This window comes from Pecten maximus, chromosome 17 (genome assembly GCF_902652985.1).
Source record: "Pecten maximus chromosome 17, xPecMax1.1, whole genome shotgun sequence".
Lineage (NCBI taxonomy): Eukaryota > Metazoa > Mollusca > Bivalvia > Pectinida > Pectinidae > Pecten > Pecten maximus.
This window is the reverse complement of record NC_047031.1, coordinates 9,989,969-10,005,693: the sequence shown is the minus strand read 5'-3', so window position 1 is coordinate 10,005,693 and position 15,725 is coordinate 9,989,969. Positions and strand designations below refer to the sequence as shown.

Below are 15,725 nucleotides of genomic sequence, written 5' to 3'. Positions count from 1 at the left end.
TCTTTGTCATGTTTGAAGTACTGATGTGTTCCCTGGAATCTGAGATCACAGTCCTGTGTTGTCGTATTTCCCTCAGAGTCCTGTGTTGTCTTATTTCTCTGGAATCTGATATCACAGAGAGTCCTGTGTTGTCGTATTTCTCTGTAATCTGATATGCTAATTTAGTGAGGTAGCCACCAGCTACTACAAGGATACCAGGCCTCTAAATAACGCTGTTCATGGGGTAAACCCACAACACAAATGTACACTGTCCCAATTTGTAAGATCAGATCTGGTATGATAGTGAATGACTAGATTATTGTTTGGTTACACAAGATGATTCAGAGATGTCAGACGTTTCAATTCTGTTCTAGTCATGATAACTTAGTGAGAAAATAGACAACTCAAAGCATCACAGATATTTGAATATTTTATTGTTTCTCTTCAGTATAAATCACAAGGAGTTATCTCCCTGTAAAAATTATTTACATGTATTTGAGATGATTAAGTAGCAAATATGAAATACTGTTTACTCAACATTTATATGACAAATGATTTTATTGCTATTCACATGATTACCCCTTTGTGGGCCTCTTATGATATTTGATTAGTTCCCCTTTGGGTACCCCTAACAATGGCAAGAGGTGTTTTCTATACATAAGTAGGGCCTTACCCATCACATTGTAACTATACATATACAGTCTCATTGTAGGCCCCCAGAGTCTTCTCTACATTTCACTTGTTTGACCATGGGAGCACTGACTAAAAAAACTTTGGTTTGATCTGAATATTTATATGTTTATCAACCAACTAAAAAACTTCTTATTAGGGAACCCGGAAGCCTTCATCGGCTGAAAAATAGAAACCGTATACAACAATGGCTGCACCCATGTGTCGCCACTGTTTGTTATTTGATATCTTGCCCAACAAACCAAAGACCATATAAAACGACGTTTCTGATTGGTAAGTAGCTATTTTCTACAGAACCAATCAGATAACAAGATTTAGTTCATAAATAATTCATGTAACGAGACTTTGTACCTGCAGTGCCCCCATGGAATTGACTGGAGCGATGTGAAGACTGATCACCAGGGCACAGACGATGTCTCCAACACAGAATAAATTAAATGCTTCATAGACGTCAAACTTCTATCTATTCTGTACTTCCAGATTTAGTACAATTTCAAAATAACAAATTATTTCCTAGCCACTTGAATTCTTCTGTAAATATATTGTATTTAGTAGGATACAAGATCATACCAACAGGTTGGTTGATTCAAATGAACCACAATATTCCAAAATGGAATACACAGACTTATAAGTTAAAAAAGTACAATCACAAACTTAAATAATCTGTGGTTCAACAAAACACATGTACAGCAAAATATGGCTGGTTCTATAAAACCAAATTGATCTACAATGGAATAAATATCTCCACATAAACTTAAATCAGATCCAATCTATTCAGAAGTAACAGATGTGACCTACACAATGGCAGGCACACTCCAGCACTATAAACAATGTTCAGTAACAGTTTTTATAAAAAATCTCTAAAATACTTAACATTTCCAAAGTTAACACTGTTGGTATTGTCGTCACAATCACCATATTTATTGTATTATGGTATTGTAATCGCCCTGAAAGCTTCAGTTCCATTTTACTAGAACTAGGAAATATATATTTGTTGGTAAAATCTTAAGATGATCAATCTAAATTCCTTAAGATGAAACAAAAGGCCTATTGGACTGATCTGTCATTGCAGTTTACTTACTCAGTAATAAGTATAGTTTTTCTGACTGACTCCGAAAATAACAAAACTTTGTCAGAACCATATGAATATCATTTTAGGCAAGATTGATATATTGAGGTAAATCCAACTGTTGGAACTTGACAAGAAGTTTGAAATGTGCTTTTAAAGATGGCGGACATCTTGGGTTTTGGACCAACCCGAAAAATAAGGGAAAGTTTGACATGAATCCCACTGGACGAACTTAAGAAGCTTGAAAGGTTTCCGCATGGTAGACGGAGTATGATGGTTATCGGTCATTCTGACCTACAAATCTTACGACTTACTGTGCTAAAGGATCAGACATACATATTTTCCTTATCTTTTAAATGTTTAATTCACAGTTGCTTCCTAGCTGCTTCATATCACTTGAAGTTGGGATTTTTTTATTTTATATCGTAAGTTTTTTAAGTATTTGAAAAAAATTCACATCACAGAAATGTTTGTTTTACAATATATTATTAAAATAAGGCAATATCAACAGAGAAAAATCAGTAAGCACAACCTTTAAATCACGCGATATCTCACAACCTCGACTCATCACTTGAAAATAACTGGTAATTCAAATTGACTACAAATTAAAGTAAAATTTAAACAGGTTTTACTGAAAAACAGTTCAAGAGTGAATACACAAAAACAAATTTTCTCTGATTTCACAAATAAAACAAATGTTTAAGGAAGGCTTGGATAATTTCTGACTTTTACAAATATCATATTTTTATCACAGAACAGAAATATATTTTGTTCATTTATTCCCCTGTTGTAATTATACATTTGCAACCATTGCAGGGCAGTCTCTAGTATACACAGCACAGGGCCACTCTGTACAGCATGCATGGTCCAGGGCCACTCTATACAGCATGCATGGTCCAGGGCCACTCTATACAGCATGTATGGTCCAGAAAAATATATATGTTATAAGAAGCAGGGCCAATTACTCTCAAGTCTGTACACAAATCTTACATATACATATTTCTGGGCCAATGATGACAAGACCTTTTATAAATACATAGGAAAAGTCAATGACAATTTGTACAAAGTCAGATCAAATGACTGTATATACACATTGTAAATATATAATTAGGCCCGGACTTCGATTCCTTTACACAAATTTATATAAAATCCTGGGATGAAAAGAGGCCAGGTGATCAAATACATCAGTCTGTTCACTGTCTATGACTGGAACGACTTCCAGGAAAGAAATGGTTACACAATTTAATACAGAATATCATCAGAAATAAATCAGTATTATTTCTCTTTGCAGTTCAGCAGATCATTTCAAAAAATTACATTTACCAAATTCTCTTTGGATAAGAAATGTTCTCCCTTTAGTTCCCCCCAACCATTATGTTGAATTATTAGGAAGATTTATAGCATTACCATGCTCATTAACATAACCACACCCCTTTTTATGCTAATTAAGATATCATTCCTTAGGTGGTAGTATAATCCTCATATGTCAATCACAACCGCGCATATCAAACAGTTCACACCACATGAACGTAGTTCACAACACATAAACATCACCAACCTATCAATATAAAGATTCAGGAGAATTCACCGACATGTAAACAAAAATAGCACAAAATTAACATATTGAAGTACTATTGCTATAACACTTGTATCATCCCCAAAGTACAGCAAAAATATATTTGTCAATATTCATCCTCAAAATACATCAATATGTCTATATATAGTTAAATCTGCATTGAAAAAATATCAAATTTTATGAACATGTGAAGTTAAATATATAATCTGTAAATTTTGGGTAAAAGAACCGTTCAAATCAAGATGCCCCAAATTCTGCTGCTGTTTACATTGAGTACTATAGAGTAAATCCTGAATGATGCTAGAGTCGACTTTCCATTATGTTGGTCAGTCTGATCAACATACACAAGGACTAAACGGAACAAATCCTGTGTAATATATTGCAATACAACTGCTTTATAAAAATGCAGGCAAACCCTTTGTAAAAAATTGCAAAAAGACAGTTGTAATCATTATAAATGGAAGTCTTGTTTTGAATGAGAATGGCGTCGACTGTGAGAGTTAATTTACTTAAGTGTGCTGATTTTTAATCTTCTTGCAGTGGATACCGGACAGATTTATGTAATATATCTGACCCAGTGATATTTGTTACCATTGTAGTTGGTATAGTCATCGTACATCAGGTTGTACCTGCGATTAACCTCTGTAATAAGGTTACCTCTCATTCAGACCTTGTGAATAATCTTACAAGTTACAATTGTCATACGGAAATCTTTGGCTGGTAGATTTATAATATAAATTTCACAAAATAGATCTGTTGAATTTCCTGAGTGGATGAACAGACCTGTACTGGCCTGGTGATAGTAACATGCAGTAGTATCTGTATCAGTCACATTTTACACTCAGTCTACAGATGTGGATCATTACTGACGGAGTACATCCACTGACGGAGTACATCCACTGACATAGTACATCCACTGAAATTACCGGCAAGTTCTATGCCGAAGCATGTCCTATTCCTGTATCCATGTAGTAGTTATCTGGTGTAATGAATTACTGAATGTATCCACCGCTGGGAGACTGTGCCCTTATCCACTGATGAAAAACATCCACTGGCAGAGTACATCCACTGAAATTACCGACTGTGTCCTTATCCACTGACGGAAAACATCCACTGATGGAAATCATCCACCGACAGAAAACATCCACTGACGGGAGTACATCCACTGATGGAGTACATCCACTGAAATTACCGACTGTGTCCTTATCTACATCCTCTGGAATATCTGTGTTCCACGTGGATGATCCACCCGGTTGACTGTACCCACAGTTCTCTTGGGAACTTGGGATGGAATCGTTGGTTTAGGTGGATGGAATCGTTTGTTTAGGTGGATGGAATCGTTTGTTTCGGTGGATATGTAGAATTGTTGAAGTTTATGGCGGACACAGATCAGAAGTGATCCACGAGGACAGACACGCTACTCTTGCCTACTTTACCCTGAGAACCTTGATCCATACCGGCCAGGTTCATGTTCTGCCACTGTGTGGGGTGCCCTGTATACAGTTAAAACATACATTAATTATTAATCAAGAAACTGGTGTTACTTTTAGGGAGAATTTATGTAACTACCCTTTCCAATTATCAACAAGAGATCCCAGAGGGATCTTGGTGCCCACCATTCAATAATATTGGTCCTAGGAAATTTAAAGAATCATCTTTTCTCTACTTTCAATTCTTTCCCCTCTTAATCAATTGATAACAAGTAATAAGTCCAAAATAGATCTAAGGAGAACTTCTGGCTACATTAAATTTGTCAAAATCACATCTGGTTATCTGTCGGCCATTTTGTTCTCTTGACTCAAAACAGAAAGGGCACAACTAGGGACCAAGGGGAACCTAAATACAATGTATAAGGAAATATCCTTCCTCTGTACTAAAAAAATGTCAAGATAGTATATTAACTTAAGGTTGGCAGATCAAACTAAAAACTAATGGGTACCACTATGCTCCAAGAATTGCAATCAGGAGTTATCTCCCTTGATACATGAATAAGATCATCAAACAATGTGACAAAAGGCTACAACAGGAAAATCGAGAGAAATTTTCACAATAAGATCACAGTTTTCTATTAATCACACGCATTCAGTGTCATCGTTGTTTGGTTGCTGGCACACCATTGTGATTTAGCCACGCCTATCGTATGGGTCCTAATAAATTTATGTATTGGCCCGATGGGCTTCAAGTGTGTACATTAGTATTTGAGTGGCTATTTTGGTTACATACTATATAGCTTAAACATATCTGAAGGGCACGTGAGATCAATGAATCGGTCACTGATGGCAGCATAGTCGAAAAGGCAGTATTACGTATTATCTAATCACAATATGCTGTGCCAATAGGATATCGCCTATGCATAATTATATTCATCATTAACACTGTCTATCATAAATTTCCCATTCTATTTTAGTCCAGGGGACAACACTTTCACTGTATATTTTTTTTGATAAGAGTATTAGTTGACCTTTGACCTACACCTGTTACGACTTACCTGAGGGGGAGTCGCTGGACTTCAGAGCGAAGGACCAGCTGTCGGGGTTGACTGAGGCACAGTGAGGGAGACGTAACTCGACAGGATGGAGGAATTTGAGTCCATGAGGCCCACACATCACGAGGGGGCTCAACAGCGTCTCACCTGGACAGGTAAAAATTAATGATTACTGGGATTCAACGTCTCACCTGGACAGGTAAAAAATTAATGATTAATGGGGTACAACGTCTAACCTAGACAGGTACAACTTCTCACCTAGACAGGTAAAAATCAATGATTACTGGGGTTCAACTTCTCACCTAGACAGGTAAAAATCAATGATTACTGGGGCTCAATGTCTCATCTAGACAGGTAAAATTCAAGGATTACTGGGGCTCAATGTCTCATCTAGACAGGTGTCCAAATGTGGCAAACCAAAGAACATATAAAACAATGTTTCTGATTGATTAAATTTTCTGAAACCATTTTCAACTGAACCACTATATGAAGACATGAGTACTGACCATGTAATCAGAGATGACCAGTACTGACCTTTCTCCCTGTCCAGTGGGGGCAGGATGTTGTTGTCCTTGCAGACCTTAAAGTAGATTTCCTGCTGGACACCCTCGGGTATAGCTCCTAGTGGAATGACAATACTCACACCTGTCAACAAACAAGATATACACAATATAATAAACAATAGTCACCACGTTTCTCAATCAAGATCAATACTAGCCAAACAATAATTACACCTGAATTGAGATAAAAGATTCTAAGACAGTGTAACATACCTATAATGACTTACCTGTTTCCTTTGTTCTAAGAAACAGTAACATACCTATAATAACTTACCTGTTTGATTCTAAGACACAGTAACATACCTATAAATAACTTACCTGTTTCCTTTGATTCTAAGACTCGTTAACATACCTATAAATAACTTACCTGTTTCCTTTGATTCTAAGACTCGTTAACATACCTATAAATAACTTACCTGTTTCCTTGATTCTAAGACTCGTTAACATACCTATAAATAACTTACCTGTTTCCTTTGATTCTAAGACTCGTTAACATACCTATAAATAACTTACCTGTTTCCTTTGATTCTAAGACTCGTTAACATACCTATAAATAACTTACCTGTTTCCTTTGATTCTAAGACTCGTTACATACCATAATACATTACCTGTTTCCTTTGATTCTAACTCGTTAACATACCTATAAAACTTACCTGTTTCCTTTGATTCTAAGACAAGTTAACATACCTATAAATAACTTACCTGTTTCCTTTGATTCTAAGACGCCACCTTTGTGGTCGAAAATTCCCCTGGCAGTTGCCACCACAGTATGGCCTTCCTCTATAGACTTCCCACTGTCCAACCTACGAAACAAAAACCCGGGTTAAACATGGGGTTAAACATGGCCTACGAAACAAAAAACCCGGGGTTAAACATGGGGTTAAACATGGCCTACAAAACAAAAAAACCGGGGTTAAACATGGGGTTAAACATGGCCTACAAAACAAAAAACCCGGGGTTAAACATGGGGTTAAACATGGGGTTAAACATGGCGTACAAAACAAAAAACCCGGGGTTAAACATGGGGTTAAACATGGGGTTAAAACCGGGGTTAAACATGGGGTTAAAACCGGGGTTAAACATGGGGTTAAAACCGGGGTTAAACATGGGGTTAAACATGGCCTACAAAATAAAAAACCAGGGGTTAAACATGGGGTTAAACATGGCCTACAACTCATAAAGGGTATACCCGCCTTACAATTATAATAATTTGAAGTTCATAGCCATTTCAAAGTGTTCACTTATGCATTAGATATCCCATTTCTTGGCATATGAAATGCTCACTGCAATACAGGAAACAAAATTCGAACCACTAGTGTGCTTCAAACCGCCAGTGTGGTTCATGCTATTTTCCTGTAATGCAGTGGGTGTTCATATATCGTGGAATGGAACGCAGTTTGATACTTATACTGTATTTAAACAGAATGAGTCTCTGGAGTATTGAATTGGTGACACAGATTGTTTTTTTTTTGTTTCCCACAAAGGACATTTTTCACAAGCTTTCTCCTGAAAGAGTGACTTTAAAATAAAGTTTGTGGAAAACAGCTAGACAAAGCGTAAATAGGATTTTATCATGAATCAGTTTAAACTTTGTCTTTGTTAAGCTGTTCTTGTGCTGTAAAACCACACTTGGTAAAATTATTGAAACCCAATTGTCCTGCTCTTTGTTGGTGGAGATTCTACTGCTTTATAATGGACAAGAACATGAACGAGAACCTGGCCGAGAACATGAACGAGAACATGAACGTAGGCATTCTATTGATGGTCATCTATACCATTTATTGGGGTACAAATTGTCTTTACATGTATATGTCTTGTCAGCTTGTTGACAACGCCTACATTATTTTCAGACTAAAGGCCTATTGAAATGACACTGCACAATCTGGGCCTCTATACATCACTCAGGGTCAGTGATTAAAAGCTTTTTAAAGTTTTTCAATTCTGTCCAAATATCATAATTAATTAAGGTAATTAAACAGGAATAGATAAAGAAACTCCTCAAACGAGAGACAAATGTCACTTATACTGTTACATCTTTGTACTCAGTGTGGTTCATAGTCCTATGAACCATTATGGAGCTAGCTGAGTTTATATAGCGACATAACCACCATTTGTATTTCAAGATCAAAACAAAATATGTACATGAAGTAAAATCCAGGCAAATGCTCCTATTGTGTGCTATAGATACTTGTGAGCATTATTTTTCAGGTTTGATTATTTGTGTTACTAATAATTATTCCCTGCTTCATCTTACCATACACATAGTAACGCGATAGAATAAACTGTTAGCATCTACAGCAAATTAATGATGATTTTATGAAACTAGATGCCGTGAGAAACATTTTAATATATTACATGACTAGTTTTGTGCACATTTGAGAATATTTATTTGTTTTTAATATTCAACATTATTCTCCCTATATAGATGATCGTTCATCAATCTACACAACTAAATCTTTGTACATAGTGCTGAAGTAAACCTTACCCACTACTGTCGCTATTAAACTGTTGTTGCTCTTCTTGGTCAGCTGACCTGTCACCTGACACATCACCTGACCTGTCAGATCGAGCCTCACTCTCACCGAGGTCAGAGTGAGGTTGTGGGACGACCTGGTAAGTTTCGTCGCTGTACGCCACTTGGTAAGGACTATATACACAACACCAGAATCACAGAATGTAAACACAGAGAAACCGTCACCAGGTGGAGCCTCAAATTCTGATCAGAATCACAGGGGTCTGACACATTTATAGCAGTCTAGTAGACAGAGATGTCAGACCCCTGTGTCCTTCACCTTTTTATAAAAGTTTGATACATAGAATATAAAAGATCAAAATATGGCAAAACTGCCCACTAGTGTAAATTTGGTCATAAAGTTCTCTTTCTTTTTGTTTAAACTTTTTTTTAAATTGAGCTAGATTTGTAACTGTATCCATCTGCCATTGGGTACTTGCCTTACTAAAAAAAAAAATTCATCTGAAAACTCTTCAACTCTTAACATATTACAGAAAAGTTATACAAATTTTATTTACTAGATCAATCAAAATTTGAGACTCTGGTTTAAAAATTAGTTAAGAATATGCCATGCAAGTAGTTATGATATAGAACAGCTATATTAAAAACAGATTCAAGAGACAGTCTGCTACTCAATTTGTACAAAATTGTGTTGATATGTAAAATTCAGAGAATATTCTTTCTGATCAATTAAGTATCAGGTGTACCGGTAGCCCGAGTTTCCTCTGACCCTGACACCATATGTCTGGTGTAGGACAGGGTGTCAGGGGCCAGATGAAACTTGGTGTACCAGTTAAGTCTGGATGCTGACAATTCAGCAAACTTTACTGAGAGATTTCTCCGTACATGAAAACTCCTCCCATTCAGACAGACTAATTGTATCGATCAGGGACTAGCAATGGTATATAAACCTTCACTGGTTTATAGACCAGTAAATCTTTAATAATGAATTGTTTACCTGAGCTGATCAGAAATCTCTTAAAATAAACATTATCAACAAGATTTTGTTGATCATAACTAAGCAACAGACTGACATGAAATATTAGTGAAGAAAAGAATTAATAACTACAAGCAAAATCAGGTCAAACATGGATGTTAACTACACCACAGTGTTTAGGACTTCATCATTCATCCATATTGGAGAGGCTTGAGGCACAAGCTTAAAATATGCAGTTTTAAGGTATCAGCTTGTTCAAGAGAAGTCAGAAATAATTTTGTCAGAGACTTGAAGGAAGTTTGAACATTTGCTTCATGGAGAAGAGATTTCAGAGGGGAGATTCCAGAGGGGGGAGATTCCAGAGAAGAGATTCCAGAGGGGAGATTCCAGAGGAGAGATTCCAGAGGGGGGAGATTCCAGAGGGGAGATTCCAGAGGGGGGAGATTCCAGAGGGGAGATTCCAGAGAAGAGATTCCAGAGGGGAGATTCCAGAGGGGAGATTCCAGAGAAGAGATTCCAGAGGGGAGATTCTAGAGGGGAGATTTCAGAGGGGAGATTCCAGAGGGGAGATTCCACAGAAGAGATTCCAGAGGGAGATTCCAGAGGGGTCTTGGCACCGACCATTCATTGAACTCTATTAGCTATTTCCTTTCAATTTCTATGAACAAGAAATAGGGATAACAAATTTCAACTGTCAAAATCAAAGATAGCCGTCTTTCAGCCATTTTGTTTTCCAATCAAACTCAATCTTGAACATGCACGACTTAATAAGGGACCAAGGGAAACCTACACATCAAGTTTGAGAAATATCATTCAAGTACTTTTTGAGAAATAGCAGGAACAAACTTCAATTGTCAGAACTCAAAATGGCCTCCTGTCTGCCATTTTGTTTTCTAATCATTCTCAAACTTGAACATGCACAATTAGAGACCCAGAGAATCTACATATGAAATTTGAAAAAAGATCCATTCAGTACTTTCTGAGAAATAGTGGTAACAAGAATTGTTTATGAAGGTTTTATGGATTGATGGAAGGACGGACAGGCCACTGACTAAAGGCAATCTGAATGGTGGACTTAAAAGTTAGAAAGTATGATTCATAATAAGAATTTTTTGTTTTTGTTTTTTTTTTATTTTTGCAAATAAATCACTTGGAGAACAATCAGTATGCATTGTATATGTAAAATATATTTGATGGATTCACAGAATTTGAACATGATTTGAGTCACACAATGGTTAGACAAAACATCCATGTTTGAATATATATATACTATACATTAGTGAGATTTATATATTTCCTATGTTATTTAAAAAATTAGAGTTCTCAAATTGTTAGAATTTACACAAGATATGTTAAAGTGAAAGCATACTGCAGTCACACAGCAATCACAACTGTTAGTACAGAAACCTGAAAACACGTGGACAGTTCACTACAACTATACTGAAAACACGCTGACAGGTTACTACAACTATACTGAAAACACGCTGACAGGTTACTACAACTATACTGAAAACACGCTGACAGGTTACTACAACTATACTGAAAACACGCTGACAGTTCACTACAACTATACTGAAAACATGCTGACAGTTCACTACAACTATACTGAAAACACGCTGATAGTTCACTTCAACTATACTGAAAACACGCTGACAGGTTACTACAACTATACTGAAAACACGCTGACAGTTCACTACAACTATACTGAAAACATGCTGACAGTTCACTACAACTATACTGAAAACACGCTGATAGTTCACTTCAACTATACTGAAAACACGCCGACAGTTCACTTCAACTATACTGAAAACACACTTTTTAGATACTTCATATATGCTGTAAGTATACTGTACCTGTACTGTCTGCCAGGCTGCAGTAGAGGTTTAGGTGATGACGGACCATTCATATCCGACTTTCCAAACGTCGTCATGACTGGTTTCTTGTATGCTTCAAATGCACTGCCTCGTTCATCCGTGTCAGTGGAGTCGGCGTTATTCCGATCCCTACGATGAGAATGTTTTCTCTATTGATATCCAGACCACTTCTATTTATACTTCAAATGTGATTTTTTTTATACATGTACTTCTCTTTGCATATTTCCTAATCAACTTATTTCAGAGTTTAATTGTTTCATTTTTTTTAATTTAGAGCTGCAATTTCTGTCATTCACTGGATACATATTGTTTTAATGTGATTTTGTGAAATGTTTTGAATTAATATATAATTAACATGCAACGGCTTAATTCATATCAGCAATGAAGAGGTAAAATGCAGAGGCAAAAGGTCATCTAACATGCTGAGGTCAAAGGTCATCTAACATGCTGAGGTCAAAGGTCATCTAACATGTTGAGGTCAAAGGTTATCTGATATGCTGAGGTCAAATGTCCCAGGTTCTACATTCTACACAAGGTCAACCACAATCCATGCTTAACAGCTTCCACAACACTGTAAACATTTGGTTGAACAATCACAGTTGATTGGTGTGGCTGTTCTCCTCGGCTGTGCTGGGTATGACAGTTAAAAAACTTAGGTCATAACAGTTAGAAATTTTGGGAGGTCATAACAGTTACACCCTGGAATATTCTCAAAGTATACCTTGAGATATTCTCCAAAAGTATCCAAAAGTACACCTTGGGATATTCTCAAAGTACACCTTGGGATATTCTCAGGGTACACCTTGGGATATTCTCAGAAAGTATACTCTAATTATTATGTTTGGTGTAATATGGTTTTGTGTGCATGTTTCAATAAATTAATACAGTCACATTAGACAGTTTGCCTCACTGTCATTTATATCACAACTTACATTTTAACTGATGTGTTGGAATTACTGGCGTTAGCACTTGTCAACATTTTTTTTATTACTGCCTATCAGACATAGGATAGAGACAGTTTTACTGTGTGAAAAAACTGGCGCCATCTTTGTTTTATAGTGCTGTCTCACAGAACTATTCCTCCCTCCTGTTTAAGTGCTAATGATGATATGTACATAACAAATTTTGTGTAAGTGTAAATTATGGCAGATGCTTATGTTGTATAGGAAAGCCATGTTGATGAAAAGTTGTTTGCTCCATTCTTTGTATTTCGAAATTAAATTGATTTTCTTGAAATTTGTCCTGGATTTTTTATCACAACAAAATCTTTCGAGTTGTGTTTTCAGTATCAACAGCTGATTTAAATAATTCTGTCTGAAACTTCAGGCAATATTCTGAAATCTGCATAAGGAAATGTAGGTGTGGTGCTAATGAGAAGTGTGGTTATGCTAATGAGGTGTAGCCATGTGTATGAAAAGTCTGTTTATGCTAATGAGAGGTGTGGTTATGCTAATGATATGTGTGATCTTGCTAATGAGAGATGTGATTATGCTAATGAGAAGTATGGTTATGCTAATGAGGTGTAGCCATGTGTATGAAAAGTATGGTTATGCTAATGAGAGGTGTGGTTATGCTAATGAGGTGTATCATGCATATGAGAAATATGGTTATGCTAATGAGAGGTGTGGTTATGCTAATGAGAACAGTTGACATGCTAATGAGAGGTGTGGTTATGCTAATGAGGTGGTGAAAATGAGGACTAAGACCATCAACAGGGATAGAAGTTTGTATACAGATTACCAGGTACATGCAAGTTCATTGGAAGCTTTTCAGTTCAAACAAATAAGTCCAACTCATTCGTAAAAATAAATATATATTTTTATTTTCATGACCAAGTATATATATATATTCTAAATAGTTCTGAACACAGTTTTGTAAATTTTACAAAAAATGTCTTGATAACATGATAAGTTATTACTAGTGCTCTTATTTAAGTTTCAAATTCTCGAAAAGTGAAAAAAAAAAAAAAAATCTCCATGTAATATACACATACGATAAAACAATGAATTCTTCTGTTCTTATCAAGTGATTATGCTATAACATCCAAAAAGGGAAGAAAAAAGTTTTCAATATATTTCAAAATGCAATTTTGCGTACGCCTACAATTGTAACAAATTTTACATTAACAATAAGATCATATCCTCCTTAGATACATGTGTCTGTTCCTAAATAGTCTAATCTTCAGTTTTATCCAATTTTTAAATCATTAATTATGAGTGGACATTTATCAACCTAAAAAGCTTTCAACTCTTGACAAGTATTACTCCTGATATTTGTACCTCCAACAAAGGTTTGAATATTCAAGCATCAGATTTTTATTTGTCCAAAACGGGGAAGGATGATTACAGATAGAACAGGTGCAAATCCAGGTAAGTTAGCTTGAAACGTTTCGTGAATAGCAACAGAAAGAAACCACACTTATTAATGAAGACAGAAACACAAAGAAAACTATTAATAGTAACAGAGGACATGTATCTGTGGAAGGTCACATCAAGGTCACTCGTGTGTTTTACTGAAATCCGAGTCATGGTAATGTTTATGATGTAACAACAGGTTCTTTCTCTTCCTTAAAGATCACAAACAGTAATAAGTAAATTTCACTTTGAAATTGAACAAGGCTTCCTGAGGACCATATCCCCATACTCCAAGAAATTACACAACTTTTTGTTTATAAAACAGAAATGGTTTATTCTTGAATATAACAAATGCTTTTTAACAGATTCCCTAGGATGAAACTGTATCAAAGTAAAAAGGTCTTCTTTGTTAAACACAGATTTATTGACATGGTATAAAATATTGAAACATATAGGTATGTCATCTATTTTAATGTCATGCTATGACAAGTTAGAATCTATTTTAATGTCATGCTATGACAAGTTAGAATCTATTTAATGTCATGCTATGACAAGTTAGAATCTATTTAATGTCATGCTATGACAAGTTAGAATCTATTTAATGTCATGCTATGACAAGTTAGAATCTATTTTAATGTCATGCTATGACAAGTCAGAATCTATTTTAATGTCATGCTATGACAAGTCAGAATCTATTTTAATGTCATGCTATGACAAGTTAGAATCTATATTTAATGTCATGCTATGACAAGTCAGAATCTATTTTAATGTCATGCTATGACAAGTTAGAATCTATTTTAATGTCATGCTATGACAAGTTAGAATCTATATTTAATGTCATGCTATGACAAGTTAGAATCTATTTTTAATGTCTTGCTATGACAAGTTAGAATTTAACGCATCATAACACCTAATATAGTGTCTGTTTTCTAGGTTACAAATTCCACTGTAATATCGTTATAAACCAAATAATGCCTCTTTGTTCCTGCTAATATCAGTATATTTTGTTTCATTTTGAAATGTGATGGATCCAGGAATCATCACTGTCACTGTCCCTGTTCTAACGACTATAGATCGTTCGGTGTTGTATCCGAGTGAGATACAATATAGTCAGCCTTACAAACCCAGACTGACTTCTAAGAAAAATACTGAAATTTTCAACATAAATAATTTGGAGAGTTTCACCAATTGATTCTTAGGTAACATGCTATTTATACTTTATTTCCATTCTTTTTATCCAGATTAGAACAAAAATATTAAAAGAACAAGTTTAAAATTCAAATAGTTTTGACAGTTATGTATAAAATTTTGATATTTGTATAAAATTTTAAAATAGAAACATGCCATGTATATGATAAAATGAAATTTAAAAACAAGAGCAATTCATTTAAGAAGATACACATGTAGATAAGAATGGGAGTCTGCATGCTGGGCATGATTCTATTGGGAGTTTTCATGCTATGACAATAATAGATATGAAAAAAGTTAACATGCTGAATTGTTACAAGCATCCCCGTCACTCAGATGAGGAAGATGCCATAACTAGCTGCTCGACGTGTTAATTATACGAAGATTACCTCCCCATAATGTTAAACAGTGCATTAAAAATAAAATCGTCAAAACCAATGGCGTGCAAATATGAAAAAAAAAAGTTTTTTGATACTTTGGCAAATACTGGCCAGTAGATAT

The 15,725-nt window shown here is 35.5% G+C and overlaps 1 protein-coding gene across 12 annotated transcripts in view; it reads right to left on the bottom strand.

Moving 5' to 3' along the window:
- Window positions 1–396: 396 nt before the first annotated feature.
- The window catches only part of LOC117315389 (tight junction protein ZO-1-like), a 125,024-nt gene continuing 109,695 nt past the window's right edge, over window positions 397–15,725 (bottom strand). For 11 of the 12 annotated variants that reach the window (XM_033869541.1, XM_033869542.1, XM_033869543.1 and 8 more), the window contains 6 exons: window positions 11,662–11,811; window positions 8,845–9,006; window positions 7,062–7,162; window positions 6,334–6,444; window positions 5,803–5,946; window positions 397–4,807 (listed from right to left, as the gene is read on the bottom strand). In XM_033869541.1, the coding sequence (XP_033725432.1) occupies window positions 4,704–4,807; window positions 5,803–5,946; window positions 6,334–6,444; window positions 7,062–7,162; window positions 8,845–9,006; window positions 11,662–11,811 (772 nt within the window). In that variant the 3' untranslated portion in view covers window positions 397–4,703. The remainder of the gene's footprint in view (window positions 4,808–5,802; window positions 5,947–6,333; window positions 6,445–7,061; window positions 7,163–8,844; window positions 9,007–11,661; window positions 11,812–15,725) is intronic. The other variant, XM_033869544.1, reaches the window with a different exon arrangement.